This window comes from Trichosurus vulpecula, chromosome 1, assembly GCF_011100635.1.
Source record: "Trichosurus vulpecula isolate mTriVul1 chromosome 1, mTriVul1.pri, whole genome shotgun sequence".
NCBI lineage: Eukaryota > Metazoa > Chordata > Mammalia > Diprotodontia > Phalangeridae > Trichosurus > Trichosurus vulpecula.
Genome location: NC_050573.1, coordinates 388088535 through 388114772, shown reverse-complemented (window position 1 = coordinate 388114772; position 26238 = coordinate 388088535). Strand labels below are relative to the sequence as shown.

At 35.1% G+C, this 26238-nt stretch overlaps 1 protein-coding gene across 1 annotated transcript in view; it reads left to right on the top strand.

The window, feature by feature from the left end:
• The window catches only part of MBD2 (methyl-CpG binding domain protein 2), a 79888-nt gene that overhangs the window by 28196 nt on the left and 25454 nt on the right, over positions 1 to 26238 (top strand). The window contains exon 3 of the mRNA XM_036741789.1: positions 329 to 466. Within this exon, the coding sequence (XP_036597684.1) occupies positions 329 to 466 (138 nt within the window). The remainder of the gene's footprint in view (positions 1 to 328; positions 467 to 26238) is intronic.

The following is a 26238-nucleotide window of genomic DNA, read 5'->3' as shown; positions in this document are numbered from 1 at the left end:
AGTAAGTTTATTTCAATGTATTTAAAGTGCCAAGAAGATTGACTTAGACATTTGAAATAATCTTCATTGGATTACATATTTCATAGAACTAGGACATTTAGACTTAAAAGGAATATCAGAGTGCAGAATCCTTATTTTTACCAATGGGAAAAAACAAAGTCCCCAAGAAGAGGTCACACAACTAGTTAATGGTGGAGTCTAGGACCCAGTTCTTTTGATTTCAAGATTAGTATTCTTCAGTATAGCATTTCACAAACCAATAAAAATTAATTTGATTGTCTTCATGTGTGTTATTTTTGTCAGTAAAGAATTATATTTGCATTTACAGGGTAAACCAGATTTGAATACAACATTGCCAATTAGACAGACAGCATCTATTTTCAAACAACCTGTAACTAAAGTCACGAACCATCCTAGTAATAAAGTAAAATCGGACCCTCAACGAATGAATGAACAACCACGTCAGGTAAGGGTATCATCAGTTTTTCAGCCTTACAATTCAGGATTCAGTATTATGACTGGAAGAAATTCAAATAAACTAATATTAATTTTCATTATGTTTGGAAAGTAAGCCTTATATGTTAGAGAACTACACAAAAATAAGAAAGCAAAGATATGATTGTAAAGTGGATTTTAAAGATATTTTGTGGAATTTGTCTTCATACTATTAATATGTAATTTCTTAGTTTTACTATTGGAATGCTTTTAGGATACCCACTTAGATTTAAACTCTAATAGTTTGATAATAATGAGTATCAACTTTAGCATGTTATAGCCTTTCACCCTTCCCCATTAGAATTTGAATTTTTAAAAGTGAAGTTTCTAAGGATAGTGTTTCATAAGGGGGTGAAATGTAAAGCATTTATTTTTAATAAAAGACTTTCTTATTAATTCAAAACTGACTTGCTTTTGATTCCTTATTTCATTAAGTCCCCTTTAATTATATGAAATAATTATTTTTATCAAAACAGTATATTATATCCCTGTACATCCTCCATTTTTTATAAAATTTAATTTAAACTCCCTTCCATCTTTATGTCCAGCTATTCACTAACAGAATCTATTCTCAGAAATTAAAATATGCAGTTATTATCAGAAAGGCCTACCTGTTGTGTAATAATGGCACATAGCTAGAGGACAGAGACTTTTCAAAGGTTTAGAGAGATCTTTTATTCCTGTTGGTGTTTGAAAAGTTTAGCTACTTCATTAGTTCTTAGTGCTAGTTGGGGGTAAAGACAACAATAAATAATTATGTTCTCTTTTTTCCTGCTTCTTCCTAGCTAAGGAACAGAAAGTAATGATTTACTTACAACTTTGACTTTTGCTCTTTCATTCCCTTTCAGATTCAGTTGTCTCGCTCTACCCTTTCATTTTAATTTTGGTTTTCATTAGTCCCTTAAATTTTTCATCTTCAGACTTCATAAGGATTTGGCCAAACTTTCAGACAGTTGCTCTAGAAGAGACTGTACATAAAGAAATTCAGTTCCCACATCCTCTGTAGTGTTTTTTCCTCTTCAGGTGAGCCAGGAAAACAGAAGATATTTGGAGCCACATTGGATCAGCATCTTGCTATAGATGTCTCAAGAATTGAAGGTCTAAACTTGCTTTACTGTTGGTCCCCAAGAGAATCAACAGGGGCCATGTAAGTGTATCACATCCAATCTAAAAGATGCATACCTGCATGTGCCTTTAGGTTCTTGTCACCACTTAGGTTTTCCTTTGAGCCATTCATTTTTTTGGTACCAGGCTTTGACCACTGCTATAGTGATAGTCATCAAATTGCTAGTACATTCATTACAACAGTGAAGAAATTCTGCCATTCAGAACTTTGTCTCCTGGGGTAAAGTTCTTCTGGGTATTTTCTTTTTTCAGATACTGTCTGAAGTCTTGAACATCTTTTCCTTTGGCTTTTTGGTGAATAAAAATCCTCTCCTATCCTAAAGATTTTTATTTAGTAATAACTCGTAGTACGTAATTGGGTAAGACTTTACTTTTAAGGGAGGGGGAATGGATCCAAAAGATAAAGAAGGTGGAATGATATCTTTAAATAATGCCTTTTTGATTGTAGATTTTAGTTTCCTATATAGAACAGATACTATTTTACAGACTCCATCTTCATCTTTTCCTTGCAAGAGCACATTCAGTAAGCTCTAGTGTCTTGACCATAGACTAAAATGAGGAGTGTTTCAGTCATTTGCAAGACAAATTTAGTGATAATTGTATTTTTAATAATACTATGTAGCATATATATAGTGCTTTAAGGTTTCCAAAGTGCTTTATATATTATCTTATTTTTTAACCATAAATTTTAGATACCATTAATATTCATGTTAAAATGGTTTTGAAGATATTAATATCCTGAAGTGAGAAATTAAATAATAATTTTGAAGATCTGAAGATGACTTTAGCATGACTTTATTACCAAAAAACCCTTAAATTTTGTAATCAATTTATGTTGGAGTTTTTGATCTTCCTTTCTTCCCAGTGTAGATAGGAAGTATTAAAATTATGGAGGAAATTGCTTCTTCTAAAGTATGGACTATTACCTAGTTTTATCTCTTATTTTCTAGGTAGGAATATTTCCTGGATGATAATAAAATTTAATTATCATAGGACAATTACCTATTTTTCCCCTTCTTTATCTTCTGTGTAAACATCAAGTTGATATTGTTTCATAGTTCCTTTTTCAATATCTTAAGTTAGAGAGAGGACTCTTATTTTAGAGTGGCATAGGAAAAGATAGAAAGAGGAGGAAAATTTATTCTGCTAGTGTTTTTAATAGTTTTTTTTTCTGTCCTATATCAGCCATTCTGGTTAAAATTAATTATAACAGAAACCAATCTTTGACCAGTAACAATTTATTGTAAAAGATCTTTGCATTTTAGCATTTGAAATGAAAGGAACCTTAAAAGTGGTTTTTCTAGGTGAAGAAACAGATTTTACATGTTTAGTTGAAAATAAGTGACAGTGAGTTCTTGTTGTTGAGATAGTACTAGGACATACATAAATAGCCTCACCCTCAAAACCCTTAATTTGACTTTGATATTTTGTAAATTTATCGAATTGAATTATTGGATGGGTGCTAAAGTTCCTTCAGGGGAAATTCTTTTTTCAACTCATTGAACAATTGAATTAAGTGTTGAGTTTTGTTTTATATTCTCATAGTTTAATAATTGAGTATTTTTTTTTTTTTACTAAATCAAGGTGCTTCACTCTATAAAATAAGATGGAAAGTAGGAAACATAGCTCCTTTTAAGGATTTTTGATATTAAGGCATAGACTGGGATTTAGGTTTCCAGACTTCTGGTATAATTTTCTTCCCATGAGTAGTTTTGAAGCTATTTATTTATAAGATAATTATTCGGATGATAAAGTAATTCTGCCAGACTTTGCATTTAAGTAGCGATAATAATGATGATAGTAATAGCCAATATTTCTGTAGTGCTATGTGCCAGGCTCTGGGCTAAGTGCTTTATGATTATTATCTCATTTGATCCTCACAACAACCCTGTGTGGTAGGCACTATTATTATCCCCATTTTACACATAAGGAAACTGAGGCAAACAAGTTAAATGTCTTGCCCAAGGTCACACATCTAGTAAGTGGCTGAATCAGGATTTGAACTCAAGCCTTCCTAACTCTAGGCCCAGCATTTTATCCATTGTGCCACCTAGTTGTTAATAATGTGTAGTAACCTAATTTGCTATACACTTTGTATTCTGTAAGTATTTTAAAGATTGATAGATTGTGAATCTGTTTAGTTTAATGACTTTGGTAATTCTATAGTTGGAAAGACTAAAAATTGTTATCACCAGATAAGGTAATATAAAAAGAATGCCTTAAATAGAATCTACCTGTGTTGTGCTTGTTTACATCTAAGGAGATTAATTTCAAGAAATCATATTTATAAAACATGGTAGAGTAAGTAGCCAGCCAGTGTTGGATATATCGCCTAAGATGATTTGATCTTTGGTATTAAATAACAATTAATGACAATTCCATACTGGGTAGTTTAGAAAAGTATTTTGTGTATTACTAGTAAGTTTTGCAACAATCATTTTAATATAGCCCCCACTGGCATTTTTAATGAACAATTTAATTCTCATGGGTTGATTGATATCCAAATGAGAAAAATCTATTGGAATTTTAATCAGATTAGTAGGGCTATTAGAATATTTGCCAGTCAATTTCATAGTACCCTGAAGAACATTTTTCTAAATTTATCTTTGTCAATACAGGAAGAACTCACTGTATGCCATACTCATTGTTTTGACATTTTTCTTCCTGACATGTTATTTTTTTTATTTCATAGGTCTTCAATTGAGAGTCTCAGTTCTTTTGATATTGTTGTTACATGTATTTTTAGCTTATAGGACTAGAAACTTAATGTTTTTGCTATTTCTTGATTAAGTCCTGGAAGCTCTGTTGAATGTAATAGCACACTATAAATATTTATCTCCCTAGGTTATCAAAATAATTTCTTAGATAGTTTTCATTGTATTATTTTTTCAAATGGGGAAAATATTTTCAAAGCTGGGGTGAAGCTATTTAAGGATCCTTTTGTTTTCTATTTGTATTGCTCTCATATAAAAGAATGTCAAACTTTGATTTATTTTCAGAAACCAAGCTTTTAAAATGTGTTCTTAGTAGAAACTGTACAGGCTGCATAAACAACCTGGGGCAATGTAATCTATAAGGAATCTTTGGCCCAAGATTTATGTATTATTAAAATTTTATCACCAAGAAATATTCTAGTCAATGTGAGAAATTTCAGGCACATTCCCTTCAAAGGCACACTCTACTGCCAGTTATTTCCAGAAGAGTTTTATTGCATTTTTTCTATTTCTTAAGAACTGGATTAGCTTATTCACCTAGTACCATATAGAGTATTATATTCCTTATTTTAAGTAGGAAAAGTAAATCTACACATTCTCTCTGAAACCATATTTTTAAAATTTAGTTTTAATGATATTAACAAGATTGTTATAAAACATCACTAGCGCATTCAGTGTAAACTTTACATTTTTGCCTGTGGATTAATATTATTACTAAACTTCATAGTTTTCAAAGCATTTTCACATCATTTTTATATATATATATGTATATACATATGTATATAATATATAATATGTAACATAATATCTGTATATATGTGTATATTATGGTAATCTTGTGAAGTAGACGCAACAGGTCTTTTTGTTGTTGTTCTTCTTCTCCTTCTCCTTTTCCTTCTCCTCCTTTCCTTCCTCTTCCTTCTTCTATTTTAACCTTTATTGACATCTATGCTTTTACATCACCTTCATTTCCAAGTGTGCCTCTCCCCTCTTCATTACCCAGTATGGTGTCTCTTGTAACAAAAAATAAAAAGAAAGGCGGGGAGGAGGAACTCATCACCTCTAATCAGCACATCAGCCAAGTCTTTACAATATTCTGTACCCTTCACATCTTACCTGTGTAAAGCAGGTACATTTTCTCATTTTGAGAAAAAGTAATTTTTATCCCTGTTTTACAGATGAGAAGACCAACGCTCAGAAAGATTGAGTGACTTGCTCAAGTTCTTAGAGCCAATGGTAGAATCCAAGTTCTAGAATTCAGGTTTTCTGTTTCCTAATCCACCAGTCTTTCCACCATTCCTTGATGTATTTGTAAACCTGATATATAGAACATTGCATTTTATCCAATAGGAAATGGGAAACTACTGAAAAAATATTAGGAGGGCAAAGCAGAGTTTTAGGAAGACTAATTTGACAGTTGAATTACGATGGTATGTCTATACATACTTTTGCCATAATGAGGTGATGAAGATTTAGACCAGAGTAGTAGTGGTAGGAACAGAAAGACAGAGGTGGATAGAAAAGATGTTATTAATGAAGAATTAACAGAATATGGTGATTACCATGTATAGTGCAACTTAAGGAGAAGGACTGAAATATTCCCTTTCTTGGTGTCTTGGAGAACGGTAGAATCACTGACAGAAATAATGTGATTGTATTGGGGCTTTTGGTTTTGCTTAGGTGAATTTGATTTTAGACATGCTTGGTTTGCAATGATCACAAGAGAGTCAAATGGGAATATTTAGTGGATAGGAAGAAATTTAGTACTTGAACTCAGAAGACAGGTCAGGACTGGAGATAGTGCAGATAATGCAGAGTTTTAGAGTTAGAAGGAGTATCAGAGGCTTTTCAATGCAAGCTATGTTGGCATTGGAATCCACTCTATAACACTCTAACAGTTAAGTGGTCATCTATATTTCACTTTATAGTATTTAGCCTATTGGCCATTTGGATACCTATAACTATTGGGAAATTTTCCCTCAAATTGAGTCAAATTCTCCTCTTTGTAGTTTCTACTTTTTATTCTTAGTTCTGTCCTCTGTTGTTAAAAAAGACAAATTGAATACCTTTTCTTTATTACAGCCCTTCACATACTTAAAAGCAGCTGCCATGGCTACTCTGTGTCTTCTGTTCTCTAGGTTCCTTCAGTTGATTCCCTTATGGCATGTTCTTTAGTTCCTTTGCTAAAATAATAATATGTGACACTTATATGGCATTTTAAGGCTTGCATACCATCCTGCTTTTCCTCCTTCATGTCAGTTTCCTTTCTGAATGTGTGGCACTATTAATTAAATGCAATAAATTAGGCGTGGTCTGACCAGGAAAGAATACCATCACCTTTTTCTCTCCCTTTGGACTTTGTCTCCTCAAATGTCATCTAGAATTAACTTTTTGGCTGCATTGTCTGTCACACTGTTAACTCTATTAAAACCTACAAATAATTTTCACTTGAACCATTGTCTAGCTATACCTTCCCCTACTTCTCTTTGGAAAAGAAAACAAGTAAAATAAGTAGGGAGGCAGCAGGACATGATTGAGAGAGCAGAATGCTAGTGGTTATAGGACGTAAGCACAAATTCCAGTTCTGCTACTTGGTATCTGTGTAACCTTGGCAAGTTACTGAACATTTTGGGGCCTTAGTTTCCACATCTGTAAAATGAGGAGGTTGAACTTGATGACATATAATGTCCCTTTCAACTCTAACTCTATGAACCTATTGCAAGTTGAGTAGTTTTGGCTTCTAACTATCCAGTTATGGTTATTAAATCCACCCTTAGGCAGATGTAGTCCTTTTCAGATCTTCTGGAACCCGGAATAATATAAAAAGCTCTTTTCTTTCTTTTTTTCCCCCAGAACATTCATTACCCACCTCATTTTGATTTGGTGTCTTGGAGAATGATGGAATCATTGACAGAAATAATGGGGTTATGTTGGGGCTTTTTGTTTTGCTCAGGTGTATTCAATTTTAGACATGCTTGAATTGAAATGGTGGCAAGAAGAACAGATGGCAAGAAAAGATGTCAATTTGGGCCTTAGAGCTCCTGGAACCTTTCTTATAGAATGGTGTTACTCTTTGAATTTATCATCTAGGCATCATGAGCCAGTTATGTTACTAGGTGACATAATGATGAGAGCCATGGATGACCTAGAATCAGGAAGACTTGAATTGAGTTCATACCTTCTTTCACCACTGGCTGGGTGATCTTGGGCAAGTCACTTAACCTCTCTCAGACTTGTTTTCCTCATCTGCAAAATAGGGACAGTCACAACACCTATCTCTTAGGGTGGTTGTAATGATAGAATGGGATTATATATGTAAAACTTTTATCTGTTGTAGTTATTATCTGTAGTTTTGTGTTCTTGCTCCCATCTTCTTTATCTTTTAAACCTAAGTTATTTTTTGTTTTGTTTTGTTTGTTTTTTGCTTTTTTGGGGGGGCAGGGAAATTGGGGTTAAGTGACTTGCCCAAGGTCACACAGCTAGTACATATGTCAAGTGTCTGAGTTCAGATTTGAACTCAGGTCCTCCTGACTCCAGGGCTGGTGCTCTACTCACTGCGCCACCTAGCTGCCCCTTAAACCTAAGTTATTGACCAAGTTGTAAATGGAAGTGGCTGTATGTACTTGTTTATTTGGGATCTCATTCTTAGTTAGTAGCATTTTCAGCTGTTGGGTCCCATATCACTTTGATTCAGGGACACCTCTCACATTTATCCATATAGCTAGTGGTTCTCCTAGACTTAAACATTTATCTTCTATCTCAACAATATTATGAAAATAATTCCTCAGAAAGTGGGGTAGGAAACAAACATGAAAACAGTAACAAAAACAATAACATTTTACATTGATGTAATGCTGCAAAGTGTACAAATGCTTCGCATACATCATCACATTTAACTTCCACAACCTTCCTGTAAGGGCATTGTTGTTGTTCAGTCATTTCATTCTTGCCTGGGCTCTTTATGACCTCATTTAGAGTTCTCTTGGCAAAGACACTGGAGTGGTTTGCCATTTCCTTCTCCAGCTCATTTTCCTGATGAGGAAACTGAGGCAGACGGGGTCACACAGCTAGTAAGTGTCTGAGGCTAGATCTAAAATCAGGAAGATGAGGCTTCCTGACTCTAGGCTTGGCACTTTGTCCACTCTATCCTAGCTGCCAAGAGATATTGGAGAGGGGTACAAATGCTACAGGACTTCATCTCGGAGTCTCAGTTTCATCATCTGCACAATGGGTTATTATAAATAAATGAGATAGTAAAGCACTTTATAACAAAAAGCCACATATGTCTGTAAATTATAATTCTTAGAGCACAGGTGACTTGGTTACTTAAGGGCAATACAGCTAACTTATTCTAATTTACAGAAGAGGAAACTGAGGCCTAGAGGTGAAATTTCCAGCCTACACTCAGACTGTGGAGAATTGAGAGTTAAGTCCAGATTTTAACTCAGATTATAGTGTTTTTGCCAACATAGTAATGCTGTCTCTTTGTCTTTGTCTCCTTAGGGCTTAGTATAGCTGTTGCAAAGAGGAAGCATGTCACCTACTATGTACCAGAAACTGTTCAAAGGACTGGGGTTACAAAAGAGGCAACCCTGCCCCCCAAACCCAATCACTCCTCTCTCAAGAAATTTATAATCTAATGAGGGGAGCAACACGAAAATTACTATGTACAAACAAACTATATATACAGGATGTTCACCCACAAAAAGGAAGAATGAAATAGGATAGCTAAGTGGGAATGGAACCCAATAAATGTTTGATAAATTCTTTCACAAGTATTAGTTCATTTTATCTAAGTTTATTTGGGCTGCAGTCACTTCAAAGCAATTTTTTCATCCCTGAAATCCTGTCAGAGAGAGAGAGAACATGAACATTACCCATACTTGGCAAAAGAACACTATTTTGTTTAATTCCTCTGCAAAAATGCCCTGCTCATTGGTACCAATTGACAGAATATGTTACTGGGACTAAAAGGTCTCCACAGAAAAATTATATGATTCAGTCACTTTTAAACAGCCCTTTATTTGTCATGTTTAAGGGAAGGCCTTAAAAGACAGGTATACACTTCAATCTGAAGGACTTGGAGGTGGGAACAAGGAGAAAGGTGCTTGAGTAGCCCAATGAACTCCCCACGCTGAGGGACCAGGGGTATAGTGTCTTCACGGTGGGAAAGGAGTGAGGATGGGCTACAGCCAGGGAAATCACCAGGGATCCTTGAGCATGATGCTGTTTAGATCAAGGTGAGAAGAGTGAGTCTTTATGATTTAGGGCAACTTAAGCAGTTTCAAAGTCTAAGACACTCCTAGATCACGGTTGCGCAGGTGCCTATATGGGGGTAGAGGGGTACTTCTTAGGTAGGTGCCATTGAATCCCAACCCTGAAGTCACAGGTGGAGAGCCATTGGTTAGCTAACAACCTGGAAGCCTCTAGCCTGAAATATGTTTTTAGCACATGTGTTTTCAGATTTAAAGGTTTCTGGAGAAGGGGGAGAGGTACTGGTCAGAAAGACTAGGCTCATAAAAAACAGAAGTGTTTTCAAGACTACAGTAACTTCTTATCACACTCCACAGAACAGCTATTTCAGACCTTCCCTTCTTTCCTAAAATCTTGCTGTCATTGCTTTAGTTTCTTTACCAAATCTAATCTGCCCTTCATTCCCTCTCATCTTCATTATCTCCCTATATACTAACTCCTTTGCTGACCATAGTCATGCTCAGGGCTCACTTTATCTCTATGGGAATAAACAACTGTTACAACTTGGTGTGGGTTTAACTTGTAACTAACTGAAGCATGAACTTTCTGAAAAACTTGCCAGGAGAGATGCCCATTATTCAGTCCAGCATGTTCAATGAATTTTCAAATGCAATGAATGTGAAAGTAGCCTTGTTTAAAAAAAAAGGAAAAGAAAACATGAATGAGTATCAAATTAACTGCTATAAACTTAGTGAAGAGTGCCATACATAGATTATAATCTCATCCCTCGATTCACTTTCTCTTAGTTAATCTCTTACAAGAGGGCATTGTCAGCAACTTGAGGTCACAGGTCATATTCATTTGCTGAGATGCAGCTTCTTAGCTACTCTGAACATTTTCATTAACAGACTAAAGATCCTGCAAACTCAGAAGACCATTTTATTGCCTTTCTTTCTTCATGCATTTCAGCCTCACTCTTAAGTTATGTTCTGTCAACTTAATGAAATGAAACTTCCCTTTTTCAAATTTAATTGTATCCTGGATAAAAATAATTTAGTTCATTCACAAGGAATGCTTATTTTCCATAATTTAATAGTCTGTGGTGAACACATTCAGAAATCTCTATGACAGGAAGCAGTATTAAGGTTCAATATGCCATTGGTAAGTAATTTTCTCCCCTAGTTATAAAACTGGTCGTATTAGAATCAAATCTTCCAACCCATTCTCACTCACAATCCAACAAATCTATATAGGTGCACCTCTAGCAGAATTCAGATTAATGAAAGTAGAAATGTAAAACATAAAGCTCTTCAGATAACCATGTTCCGACCTATAAATTGAGCCTTTAAAAAAATTAGTTTAGGAGCATTTATTAAAAACGAGGTGAGAAGAACCAGGAAAATGTATGCAATAACAGCAATAATGAAAAGAAAAAAAATGTTGGAAGACTTAAAAATTTTGTTCAGTGTAATGACCGGGATTTCAGAGGATCAGTTGAGGAAGCTTAATATACTCATGATAAGGTCCTTCTCCCTCCCTTTTTCTCTCCTTCCCTTTCCTCCTTTTTTTTTTTTTGAAATAGGAGCAATGTAGGTGAAGGGAAAAGAAGCAAGGCCAGAAGGAATCACAGAAAAACAGGACAGTCTTGAAGGGTATATGATGAATTTATTGTTTGTTTGAGATGAAAAGCAAGTTCTACACAGTAGAGGTTCACAGTTGGATGTATAAAGCCCCCTTTCTGTTTTCTAGTATATACGAAAATGCTCTTTTTGTTTGAAATTTGTCAAATACAGAAAAAAATAAAGAAAAATTTAGGAGCTCTCCAGTGGAGAGAAAGGGACCTTCTAATCAAAAGTTTTGATTTGCTTTGTGTAAGTTTGTTTTCATATCAATTCTGAAATACATCTATTGTGAATAACAACCAGCAGGGTTTTTCAGATTTTTAAAACTGAGGAGATTTTGAGTAAATCTATGCATGGGCTGTTTTTATTAAGGTTAGTATAAAAATAGGGAAATAGATGAAAAATTGTCTATATGCACTGAGTGAAAGCTCTTTTCTCCCCATTTTATTTTCTTTTTATTACTTATTAAAATAAGTATTTCCATATAAAATGTTGAACAGATGATTGTGCGTGCAACTATGAATCTCTATTACATAGAACTTATTTTTCTTTTCAAATATATAATAAATTCAACATGTAACTTTCAAAGTTGTCCTACTTGTGTGATTTCTTCTGGCCTTTTTGTTCTTAGTTTTTTAAAAGTTTTGAATATTATCACTATCCACCCTCTTCCTCCCTCTGTCCACCCCATTGGGAAAAAAAAGAGAAAAACAAAACTCTTGTAACAAATATATAGGCTCAAGCAAAACAAATCCTAACATTGGCCATTTGGAAAAATGTATGTCTCGTTTGATACTTTCTCTATCCATGGTTTATCATCAGGCCTCTGTAATTCTGATTTTTCATTGCATAAATCAGAGTAATGAAAGCCCTTATGTTATTTGATCTATTTAATGTGGTTGTGGGATGTGTGTATGTGAGTTTTTATACTATCACACCATCTATATGGGAAGATAAGAAAAGCTCAACTTTGTGAGACATTTGACTTATTGAAAACACTTTGTGTGAGGAGCTGTGGGTTAACTTGGGGAAGAACTATAAAATAGATGACCTTTTTTCTCTCCTATCTTCTACTTACATTTTGCAGTTTAGTGACAGGTCACTGAATAAACAAGCTTCTTTGTTCAACTTTTAATATGATAATAAGCTGCATTCAAAATAAGGTCACTTGAGACAATTCTATGAACTGAATAGTGATACAGAGAAGATGGGGCCAATTTGAGAGTAAGTTTAAAATACACATTATCAGTTTTTATTTTGTTACCTTTAAATGAGCAAAGGAGCAACCTGTTGCTATTGGCTATTAGGATTGGGAGAAAGCCATAGGAAAATCAATAAGCTATCTATTGAACTTGATGAAAACAAAAGCCCAGACAGTGTAATTCAAAATATTTTAAAGACTTTTATATGTACTTTATATTTTTCAAAATATTTGCATGTTTTCTTAATTCTCAAAACCCTGTGAAGCATGGAGTAAAATATTGTCCCCATTTAACAGAAGTACAAACTGAAAACCAAAGAACAGATGGTTTTCAAGGGCGTAGTCCTAATTAGTAGAGGAACCAGAATAAGACTTCAGATTCCTTGGCTTCCAACCCTATACTTTTTATACTATATCACATGTCCTGTAAGTATACGGGCATAAAATGTGTTATAAAAATATTGTTTAAAACTCTTGGTATTGCCACATGTATATAGCTTTGTGTTCTTATACTTTCCCCCCAGGTATGAAAGAGAAGAGTTTAAAGGAGACATATTTTCAATAGGGAAGGATAATAAATGAAGATCTTGTTTTTAATAATTAAACTAGCAGAGAGATGTAGTTTAGTTTCAAATAATGCATATTATCTAAAAGCAGAGTTTACTTGATAAGAATGTAAATTTATATTTCTAATTTGAGTTGAGAAATAGTTGGGTTAATGCTAAACAGAATAAAATTAGAGTTTGAGAGAAGGTAGATGCACTTTATATTGTTTTGCAGAGGTAGGGGGACTGTGGAACTCTGTATATACTGTCAGACTCATTCTTCTTTCCTTTTTTATTCTTTGTTACAAGGCTAGCTCTGGAAAATGGTACAAGTTGGGATGAAAGTGATATAATATTGAAAATATCAATATCTTCCTTCCCATGTTGCTCTGGTTAATCTTGCTAATCAAGTGTTGATTTTACTTCATTTTTATCTGTCTATCTATCTCCTTCTAGTTTTCCTTTGAGTTATCTTTGTGATCTCTTTCCTTTTCCTAAGCCTCTCATCCCTTAAACCTGAACATCATTCTTATTTTTTTCAAAACCAATCTTCCAATTAAATATTAATTTCAAGTACTTCAAGGGTAAGAGGAAAGTTAGTTTGGGGGAAATGGAGGATCTTTGATTGGAGAAAAGGATCTCCTTATTTAAAGTGATGGTGGTGGTAATAGTAGAGGTCTGATGAAGAGAAACTAGGTAAAAAATATGAGAAGAGATCTGTAGGATCTTGAAGTGGCGATGGTTCCCAGAGGCTATTTTGTTCAACCTGTATCTAAGAATTGCTGCACAGTTACTGCAGTGGTAAGTGGTCATGTAGTCTTTCTTCACTGTTCCTGTCCTCCCCTGCCTGGAATGGTTCTGCCTGTTCTTTTCCCCGTGATTCATCCTTAGCTCAAGGCCCATCTTCTACATGAGTCCCTTCCTACCATATCAGTTGTCTGTGATCATTGTTGTCTCTGATGAATGATGATCATGGGGGAGGGAGTGGTGGAGTTCAGTTTTTTGACATTGGAAAAATAGCATGCATTGTTAACCCAGGCACAGTGCTATGTGATATTTAGGCAAGAAATTCTTCTGTGTTTACAGGCTGATTGTTTTATCCTATTTATAATAAACCATAGTAAATTCGAATTTGAACCATTGTAGATTATTTTTTCCTTTTCCTTTTAGTTATTTAAAATTATTTTCCTCTTTGGGATGAATTTAGATAATAATGGTTCACATTTTACAGTTCTTTATAGTTTACAAGTACTTTGCTTTACTGAAGATTCTAATCTCAAATAGATTCATTTTAAGAGAGTGAAAAAGGCATTGATTCTTTAAAAAAAATATTGCTATTTTCATTACATCATTTTTATCCTAACTTCTTTTGTTTTCCAGAGATATCCCTTGTAAAAAAGAATTAAAAAAAGAATGAGTCTGATAATATACACAGAATTTCATGCCTATAGTCTGAACCTCTGGAAAATAATGCATTGATTCTAGAATCAGTTCTGAATTATGGTGGTTGCAGTATGAGGGGAGAGAAAGAGATGGATATGAGAGAGGTTACAGAGGTAGAACTGATAAACTTTGGCATCTGAGTGGATAGGAGGTGTGAGGAAGAATCAAGAGTTGAGGATGACTTGACTCCTAGGTTGCAAACCTAGGTGACTTAAGAATTGTGGTACCTTTGTCCAAAGTAGGAAAATGAAAAGGAGAGGTAATTTTACAAGAGAAATGAGTTCAGTTTTTGAGCATGTTGGGGTTCTGATGACCATGGGACATTGAATTGGAAATATCTATTACGCAGCTCTACATATGGGACTAGGTCTTAGGAGAGAAGGCTCAATAAATAGATTTATGAATCACCTACATAGATTTGATAACTGAACTCATGGGAGATAATGAAATCATCAGGAGAGGACAAAGAAAGGAGAGAAGACGACCCAGGTCAGAAGCCAAATGTAGACAAAAACTGCTGGGAAAACTCTCAGGACACTATACCTCTATTAATGCAACGTAAGGTCACGATGGCTCTTTTGGTTGACATATAACACTAATGAATAATAGTGAGACCCTCGTTCTTTTTCACATGATCTGACCATTCTCAAGAGCAATCTAGAACCATGCCCACAGATATATACCCTTTGATCCAGCAATACCCCTACTAGGTCTGTATCACAGTTTTTTTTTTTAAGGGAAAAGGACCTATTATACAAAAAAAATTTATAGCAGCCCTCTTGTGATAGCAAAGAACTGCAAACTGAGGAGATAGCTATTGATTGATGGAATGATTGAGCAAGTTGTATACAACTGAATTGGAATACTGTTAAGCTATAAGAAATGAGAAGCAGAACAATTTCAAAAAAACCTGGACTTACATGAATTGATGTCAGATCAATCCACAACTCTACCAACAGTGCATTAGTATCCTAATTTGCCCACATCTCCAACATTTGTCATTTTTCCTTTCTGTCATATTAGCCAATCTGATAGGTATGAGATGGTGCCTCAGAGTTGTTTTAATTTGTGTTTCTCTAATCAATAATGATATAAAGCATTTTTTATGACCGTAGATAATTTTGATTTCTTCTTCTGAAAACTGCCTGTTCATATACTTTGAACATTTACCAGTTGGAGAATGACTTAAATTCTTATAAATTTGACTCAGCTCTCTATATATTTGAGAAATGAGGCCTTTATCAGAGATACTTGCTGTAACCCCCCTCTCAGCTTTCTGCTTTCTTTCTAATCTTGGTTACATTGGTTTTGTTTGTGCAAAACCTTTTAAATTTAATATAATCAAGATTAATAATTTTACGTCTTGAAATGTTCTTTATCTCTTTGATCAATAAATTCTTCCCTTCTCCATAGATCTGACAGGTATACTATTCCAGATTCCCTAAATTTGCTTATGGTATCACTCTCTGTGTACAAATCATGTACACATTTTGACCTTATCTTGGTATATGGTGTAAGATATTGGTCTATACCTAGTTTCTGCCGTACTGTTTTCCAGTTTTCCCAGCAGTTTTTGTCAAATAGGAAGTTCTTATTCCAAAAGCTTGGATCTTTCGGTTTATCATAGCTCTGGTCTTTCTGACTCTAGTGCTCTATACACTATGCTACTTAGCTTTCCCTGAGAATGGTTGGTGATAGTCATATTTTACTCTGTCTTTACAGTATTGTGTGTAAGTCTACATGTTATATTTTAGAAGGGACATTGACACATTGGAGAGTGTACAGAGGAAGGTAGACAGTAAAATGAGAAGTTTAGGAACCATGTTTTTATGAATATTGGTTGAAGAAACTTAGGATATTTAATCCAGAGAACAGAAGTTGTCGTTGTTGGTTTTTTGGAGGGAGAGGATGGCAAGGCATATGATAGAACTTTTCAGATATTGAAGGATCTTATTTTGGAATGGGCCTGACTCAAGTTAGTCCCCTGGTAGCTTAGGTTTAATACTGGAACAACATGAGGCAGTTTTAGGTTATTTGATGGTCAATAAAAGGAGATTTACTAAGCCATAAGGATATTTAACAAGGTTATGCACTGAAGACACCATTGACTTGATTCAACCGAGTGAAACTTTCTTCCTTAAGTTACCCATTATGGTCTGCCAAGCATCCCAGAGAATACCTGGAATTCCTTGTGGTTGTTCTATACTCAGGCAGCCAGGAAGTGTTGTCAGCAGCCTAAGCCTTTAGCCCTTGAGCCAATCAGTTCTCAGTGATGGTTTCAATTCTTTTTCATAAAACAAAAACAAAAAAGTAGCCTAATTTTCATGGGGAGAAGGTGTTAGGATATTGCTCCCCCACAGATCCTTATATAGAATAGAGATTAATTTTGTTTCACTTAGCCTTGGAGGGCAGAATGACTTTTGAGTGGAAATTTGGAGTCAAATTTGGGCTTAACTTAAATGAAAACTTCCCAATAATTAGAGCTTTCCAAGATTGGAATGGTCTATCTTGGTATTGAGTTCTCTGTTTCTGGAGATCTTCTAGGAAAGGCTAAATACTATATCATAGACCTAATAGAAGGGATTCATGATTTTGTATGGATTATACTAGGTATCTTCTCAGGTCCTTTTCAAGTCTAAAATTCCTTGTCTTCATTTAGATAGCCTCACATTTAAAATTGCATCTTAAGTATACTGTTCTTTTTATCATGTTTTTCATTTGTTTTAGAATGATTTTGTTGAATAATATTTGGTTTGTAAAATCTATACAGATCCATTCAAAATATATTTTTTGAGTGAAAATGATAAAATTAGACTTTACTAGCGACTAAGGATTATAAGATTCATAGGATCATGGATTTAGAGCTAGAAGAGGGACCTTAGAGGTAACCTAATTTAGCCCTCTAATTTTATTGGTGAGGACACTGAGGCCCATAAAAGAATTGTCCAAGGTTTTGTCTGAGGTCACATAATAGGTGGTAGAACTGGTACTTAACCTCAGGTCTTCTGACTCTATATCCAGTGCTCTTTTCATTACCGTATGCTAGCTCATGATTTCAGAATTCTAGATAGACATCTTCTGCCTCCATACATTGGCATAAGCCATGTTCCATACCTGGGATATACTCTCCTCTTCTCTACTTTTGAGAATCCTTATCATCTTTCAGGTCTCAGCTCAAGCTTCCTTTTCTGTCTGGGGTCACTATCCTTTCATTTGTTAGTGTTCTTTCCCACCTCAGTTTACTTCATATAATGCTTATTTATATACACAATAAGCCTACCAAGTAGCATGTAACTACCCTGAGGGCAGGTGATTTTTTTGGTTTTGTTTTGATCTTTGTCCTTAAGAACCTGCTTAGCCCATAGAGGGACTTAACAGATATACGTGTGTGTGTCTGTGTGTGTGTGTGTGCATACACATACAAGTGTGCATAGTTCATTCTATGATAAACAACTTTACCTGATCATATGAATACAGTCTAAACAGGAATTTGCCTTTTTAAGTAGCCAATGACCTATTCACAAATCATTAAGCTCCCTTTGAGGTAGAAGACTTCTTAAAGGTAATTTTGGCACATAGGGAGTTACCAATTGAAAAATTAGTAGTGTTCTAAAAATGTGTAAATCAAATGTTGGAGCCCAAACAACCTTTGAATGTACCTGATGCTTAGAACTTAAACAGAATTTATAACAATGTATTTGATGGGAAAATGTTACTTCTAGTTATCCTCTACCCTCAGTGTGTGATCCCAGAAAACACAGAACTTGAAAACTTTATGACAAAATTATCTGGTACAACTTTATGCACTACATGGTTTGCAACTCACTGAGATAGAGGATCAGTGTGAGCTCCTAAATTCAGATTAACTGTTGTTTCCTGTTAACTATATCATGTTATTAGATACTTTCTGAAAACATACAAGGGTAATCCATATCTACTCTATCCACTATTCATTGCCCAGCTGGTATGTAGTATTTTCAGTAATTTACAATTAGCATATAAGTCTGCTTTTGGGTATGGAAAGTCTTTTTTGCTGAATGGTCTTGGAACTTCTTTCTCATTTCTTTTACTTGTTCAGTGATCTCATTTCCTGTCCCCCTGTTGCACTTTGTCCCCTTGGACGTCATGGAGGATTGGATACTAATTTTTCTTTCTTGGGATGAAAAGGCTATCTTTCTCCTTTATGGTAAAGGGGAATTCTACACTTCTATTCCTATGGGCTGGATAAGTGTACTGATGAAGGAGTAAGAATGAAGAATCCAGAAAACCTATTTGTTGGTGTTGTACAGTCTCTAGAATGTGACTGGGGCCATGAGAGAAAGGATCCTTGGGGCTGGGCTAGGATGTAGCAAATATGGCAAGGGTCATATAGCAACTTCATCTCTCTCTCCCCTTCTCTCCTTTTCCCCTTCCCCTACCTTCCCCACTGCAATGTGAGGCCCACGACCCTTTGCTAGTACAAAGTCCTGTGAATATTTTTCTAATCTAAAGATGAATCCCTATTGTCTCCTTTCTTTTCTTTCTTAGGCTTTAGATTTGTATACTTGATTCCCCCTTCCCCATTGCTATAAGTAGTTATTTATGATCAGGGATATAAGGCCATTCTCTGTACTTCAAATAATCAATCAAACATAATAAATCAACACAATTCCCATGTCTAAAATTGTAGGTCTCATTCCACACCTCTAGACCAACACTTGGGGTTAGCATGCTACTTCATTAGTTCTCTGAAGTTTTGATTGGTCACTTACTCTAACAGAGTTCTATGGTAGTCATCAACTATTAATGGGCATTGTAAACAGAACATTCTGCTAAGTGCTATGGTGTGATAATTCAAATAGATTTAGGTAATTATAGGAGATGCAGAAATAGTCATTAGTTCATATATATTTTCTCCCTTACAAAGCTGCAAGTTCTTTGATGGTAGGGGCTGTCTTGTGTATTTATTTATCTGTTAATTTGTTTGTTTATTTTTGGTATCCCTCACATAGACAAACAGACACTTCCCTCTCTAGTTGGGGAGATAAAAATAAAATCTGCAAAACAGCAGGGAATAGTTTATCACAGGTGAAATACTTTGAGGCATTTAGCAAAGAGGAAGTTTGGTTGTAAAGGAAGGTTAATTTAACATTTATTAAATGTTTGCTGTGTCCAAAGGATTGTGCTAGATTGTGCTAGACACACAATGGATACACACAAATTATAAAGACATCATCACTTTCTTTAAAAATAATTTTATATCTATTTAAAACAGACCATGCCTATTAAGTAAACTTTACTATTTAGGGCATGTAATTATGATAGAATCATCTTCTACTCAGTTACAAAGTCAAATTTTGTGGGACTGATTATATATCTTGAATGTTGAATTCATAAGCCCTAGTATATACGTTGTAAATATAAGATACTTTGATAGCTCTATGATTAGTTGATATAGGTACTTCAAAGAGGCTAATTGCAAAAAATTTTTCTTTAATCTTTCTGCAGACTCTTTTCCATGTCCTCCTACAATTCCTTCATGTTGGGGTGGGAGGTCCACCCAAATACTGGGGCTATTCCCCAAGATTTCTTACTATTTCCAGGATACCAGTGTAACATATTGGTTGGTCTCTCTGTTTTTTCTTGCTCTCACTGTTACTGGCTTACCTTATTCTCCAGTCATATTTTTCCACAGATGAAAATCTTTAGGCTATTTCTGTGTAGTTCTTCATTGGTAATGTGTTGTAATCTATTCATACTCATTGTGTATCTTCCTTTAATTCTTTAATTTAATTCTTCAATAACTAATTCTTTAGTATTCTGTGACTTAGAATATTATACTGCATTTCAGCTTCATTGGAAAAATACTAATATTAAAAAGAAGGACCTCTATTTCAGGGAAACATTTGAAATCATTAAAATTACTGTATTGTTTCACAAAGTCAATTTTGTCTACTCTGTTCCTCCCATGTGATACTGGGCCTAGTTTGCTATCCATCCATAGCGTCTGCCAAAATGAACTGCCTCTATAGCGTGCATATCTTAGAGTGGACAAGAGGCATTTTGTCCATTTATTTTTTCCTGTGTGGATTGTTAGGCTGAATCCTTTAGTGATTATTGTTTTAACTTAGGAAATTCTGGAATCTTTTGGAGTTTAATGCAACCATAACCTTATTATCTGCAAAAAGCAACATCAGGAGGCTCTTACTATTTATAGAGAATTCATCTTCATTATGGATTCCATGTTGTCCATCTTCTATGACAAAGGAAAACACCCTTGGAAAGTCATACACTTTCTACACTTTCAGTAAGTTTTGTGGTGCAGATTTGCGATCTATTTTAAGTTTTTTTTAAAGCCTGTTTCTTTTTTGTATCTTTATCAAGGGAGTTCTTGATATCTGTTTAGGTCAGGCTAGTTCATATTGTATAGACATAGAAAAAATATACACAGATCAGTACCTATTGCTATTTTTACATATCTTTTTTTTTTGGCATTAGCAGTGGTTATATGGTATATTCTTTCTAACTCAGTCCCTCAAAGCCTTCAAAATTCTATTGCCTCCACCATGGACTCCTCTGTATGTGCTAGACATTATGGAGTACAGCCAATCTTTCCATCTTTGTCTTCTTCAGTGCCTTTCTTCAGGGTAGAAGTGTGATGTAGGAGGAAGAGCACTAGATCTGGAGTAAGATAAGTAACCTGGGTTCAAGTTCCTGCTCTGACATTTATTGTGTGACCTTGGGAAAGTCACTTTACTTCTCTAGGTCTTAGTTTCCTCATCCACAAAATGAAGGCATTGGAGTAGATGAGTTTTGAGATTCTCTAAAGTTCTAAATCTAAGGCCCTTTAATATTTATTTGTCTTTCAACAAATTGGTAACTGTGACATTAGACTCCAGAGTGTGGTACCTCCACTATCACTAACAGAGAAAACAGTTTGTTTTTTTTTCTATTTTTCTTAATTGTTTGTCATCCTCCCAATTTCATCTTTAAATGCTCTTAGAATGATTTGGTAAAGTGGGTGTAATGCCAAACCTGTTGTACTCTTGTTTTTCCCTCCACTGATTTCTATTGTTTTATGAGGCATTTTCCTCCATAAAGTTTCAAAAACTAACCTCTAAACCAGCTTTGCCCTTAGCTTCCCATTGCCTCTCTGCTTGGCAAGGAGATCAAGTATTTGCTACCTAAAGATATGTCAAAGTTTTTTTTTTTTCAGTTTTTTGGGGGGGTTTTGTTTATTTTCTTGTGGCAAGTGATTTACATTGGTCCAATGCCTTTAGGAAATGGAGATAGTTTGTGTTGATTTCTGTTCTTTTATCCATTTCCCAAATTTTAATATTCACAACTTGTTCAATAGATCAAGTTGCTTTTGCATGAATCGCACACTGTATTTTCTCATTTCTTTTTCTTTTAGTTTGGTGTTGATTTTGATTTGTGATTATAAGTTAGTGGTCTGACCTGCACCCAGACACCTGTTTCAGAAATAACTTCCACATTAACAACTAGTTGTTTCCTGTCCTGTTGAAATATAATGTCTTTCAGCCAGATTTCCATTCAACTGCAACTTCTTTTTGTCTTCTGATTTCATTTATAGCCAGAATATGAAACTTGATTTGATTCAGTTGCTCCAGTAATATGTCACTGGACAAGGATCTTGTATTTAGAGTATCAGCAGTGTAGTTATTGTTTATAGATGGCCTCTAAATCCTCGTGATTCCCTGTTTCCACTTCTCTATCACTGAAGGGGAAGGAGTGCTGCATAGTGCTGTGGGCCATCTAAAATGTTTCTTTGTTTCATGTGTTGCTTTGGCTAAAGAATTAATTACTAAGTGTCTAGTGTGTTGGTTATAAATCTCACTGTACTTGGCTAAGCTGACCCTTTGGAAAGAAAACAAAATCGTAGGACTCTACTCAGAACTTTTCCAACATGATAGAACCTGCCAGAACTTAGGCTCTGCTGGCAGTTTAAGAATTTAGAGTCATGTTATTGACATACTGAGTCATCAGAATAGGGTTTTGAACAGGGCTTTAAGTTTACACCTTCCTTATCAGAACCTTGTGAGGTTGGCTGGGCAAGTATTTTTTTATCTCCATTTTACAGATGAGAAAACTGAGTCTCAGAGAAGTGAAATGATTTACTCATGGTCACACAGTAAAGATCAAACTTAGGTCCCCTATATTTAAGCCTAGAGATCTTTCAATTGTACCATATAAAGTGGGGACAGCAGTATCATAGCGCAATTCTTAAGAGTTTTTGGCCACTAATTGGATTCTAAACTAGGGATTCCCTGGATCTTTTGTAATTTGACATGAGTGACAGATTCAGGGAATTTTAATCTATAACTCTTAACAGTTAGCTAGTTGACATCTCAGCAGTCATTTAGGTATTTTTTTCATTTTTAATCCAGCCATAACATTTATCATATTGGTTTGAATATAGACCATGTCAGGACATAAGCTGGAGACCTTGAATGAGATTCCTTTGAAAGGAAAATAAAATACATATACACAGGTGTGTATGTGTATGCACACATGTTTTTGTTTGTATGCTCGAAAACATCCCCCACCAATTACACCAATTATATCTGGGCAATCAAAAGAGCACTCAACAAATGTGGAATCAGAGGACCTGAATTTGTTTCACCTCTGCTACTTGCAATCTTTGTGACTTTAGGCAAATAAGTCCCTTAACTGGGCTACAGTTTTCTCATCTCTAAAATGAGGGGACTGGATTTGACAGCCTCTGAGGGTCCTTCCAGCTTTAAGTCTATGATCCTTTGCTTCTGTAGGTTGTACTTAAGTTTTGTAGTATCCAGATTTGGGTATAAGGTACTGTTTATGTTTAATTAATATGATAAATCCCAACAAATTTGTCTGGTTCTCAAAGATAACAATTTCACAACTGAAAATTTGGTTTTTAAAAAGCAAGTGCAATACTGTTTCTAGAAGTTGTCGATTTGGAGACATTTTCTAGAAAAAAGAACTTCCAGAAAATATTTAGTTAACTAAAATACTATGCATTTTACACATCCTGTTTGGTGTTTCAAAAGAAATTTTAAGTATTTTGTATCTTACAAGCCTTATACAAGGGCACATCCAGTTTTTGATTTCTTGAGAACTTTAGCAACTTGCCTGATGCAATCACATAAAAAAGTAAATTACATCTAGGCTGACTTTCCAAACGTGTTCTAACTTGTTATGCCCTCAGGTTGCATCTTCATTATTACCCTAACTTGTGATTCATGCTTGGATCGGTAAAATAATAAGCTCTGCTGCTAGGTCTTGATAAATTTTTAACCAGTCATAGCAAAAAAAAATATTTTAAGCACCTCTACTGTGTCCACTACAATGTATCCTTGACCTTGAAGAGTTTATAGTTTATTTGAGAAGTTAGTAAGGTAATCCCTTGGACATGGTCACACTTTGCTTTTCTCTGTGTCCTAAAGCATAATGCTTTGAGCATAATTGACACTTGATATATACTGAATGGATGACTTACGAACAATAGAAGAATATATATGTTTAAGTGCTACAGCGAAGCATTATAGATATTTAGAGAAGAAAAGTATCCAGGAGGGATGGAGTAGCAGCAGTGGCAGTACTATTACTACTGCTGCTACTATAGTGGTATTCAGAATCCATTCCTCTGAATCTAGACTATTCTAAGACATAGGTCATAGTTCTTAAATGAGATCCCTTTGAAAGTAAAATAAAATACACGTGTGTGTACGTGTTTGTGTGTGTGTGTGCACGAGTGTGCTTTAGTGTATGTATGCTGAAAGAAAAACACCTAATTGGTGTATCTGTGTAGTGGAAAAAAACACTCACTGGATGTGAAGTCAGAGTATCTGACTTTAAGTTACAGTTTTGCAACTTGGAATCTTTGTTGGTTTGGGCAAAAAAAAAAAATCTCTTTACTAGGCTGTAGTTTTTCATCTCTTAAATGGGGGAAGTAAATTAGATGGTCTCTGAGGGCCATTACGGTGCTGGTGGTGGTGGTGGTAGTAGTAGTGGTAGTAGTAGTTGAAGCCCTAGGAAGAGATATATTTTGAGGAAATGAATATAGAAGAAAGACTAAGGACTGAGAAAGAGAAGGATTAAAGAAAACCCTGGGAGTTCCATGATGGAGGGAAGAAAGGACTCAGTGTGGAGGAAAGGAAGTAAGAATTACGTTAGTAGAGTTTATGTAATTTGAATAAGGAGAGAGTTTCAAATAGCAATGGGCATTCAAAAGTGTTGTTCTATGAACAACTCAAGGAGGATCAGAAAAGCTATTTGGTTCATTTAGATGACAAAGGGATTAAATTAGCCCCACTGGAGATGGTGCTATAAACTATTCATTGGAGAGGGTTTGTTGAGAAAGAAAGGAGAAGAAAATTAGTATGTTTGTTTGAGCTGGGTCAAATGTAACCTGTATGTGTTTGACAACTGGGGGAAGAACTGGTGAGATTAAGTGTGGAGGAAGTGAGAGACAGTATATTTTAACATTTAAAAAGGCAGGTGGGAAGTTCATTCAATGACAAATTTTTATTAAGCAGTAAACTTTTATTTTGCAGAGATTTATAACAGGCTCTCTAAAGTGTTGCTAGGAAAGATAAGACACATAAATAACTGGTTCGAAGTAGAATATGAAAGGTGCTATAAGAATGAAACACAGTATTATGGAATTTTCTAGATTGGAATGATCAGAAAAGACATCTTGGAAGAAGTGACATTTAAACTGGAATTCAAAGGGTCAGAAGAATTTCAAAAGCCATAAATGGGAAACAGTTGGGAAGTGGCAGGAACCATATGAGTAAAAGATTGGAAGGCATTTATGTGGAATGATGGTATAGTTTGTCTAAAGCATAAGGGAAGTATTGTGAGAAGAGGCTGGAAAAGTAGGTTGGGATCAGATTGTAAAAGATCTTCAGTGTCAGGCTAATTAATGGTAAGCAGTACGGTGACACTGAAGTTTTCTGGAGAGTTCCATCAGGGCTGTGCATTAGAATGATGTATAGCATGGTACTTTCATAACATGGTATAGGATTGATTAAAAAGGGGGAGAAACTGGAGGAAGGAAGATGAAAGGGAGGCCATTTCTGTGGTCAAGAGAAAAGGGAGTTTTGAAAGAAAATGATTGCAGGGGAAATGAAAAGGATTATATTAGCAAAATAAGAGGTCAGATAAGTAGCTTTAAATGAGAGTTTCTTAGGGCAGCTAGGTGGCCCAGTGGATTGAGTACTGGACCTGGAGTCTGCAGGACATGAGTTCATATTCTTCCTCAGACACTTGACACTAACTAGCTGTGTGACCCCAGGCAAGTCACTTAACCCTGATTGCCTTCCTCCCTCCCACAAAAGGAGACTGCCTTGCTTCATAGAATCCGACTTTCTGAGTTGGGAGGGCCCTCAGAGGTCTATACCTCAAGATTCTTCTATACAGCATATCCTACAAATGGTATGTTTTTGTTTGTTTGAAGACCTTTAGTATTGGGAGACCTTCAAACCTCAAATCAGATTATTTCATTCTTGGATGTATGCATCAGGAAGTTTTTCCATATTCTTAAATATTCAGATGGTTCTCTGATCTCGTAATTCCTCTAGGTTGCAGATTGCAACCTATTCATTACTCCACCCCTACCTCCCAATTGTGTGAGACTCTTGTCTATGTCCTCTTGACATCACATTTATACAAGGATATCTGAGTTTTTACCCATTGATTATCCCTCACAATTACCATGTGATATCTTTTTTAATGATACATTTCTTTAATGACATCCTTTATTCTTCCCTTCTTTTGTAGTTCCTTTTGATATAGTGAAGCCTGCTCATTCTTACCGTGCATCTCTGCATTGCCTTTTGGGTGACCATCATTTTTATTTATTTTGAGAAAGCAGTGTTGTTCCATGACTCACAGCCCTATAAAACTCTTGGAATATT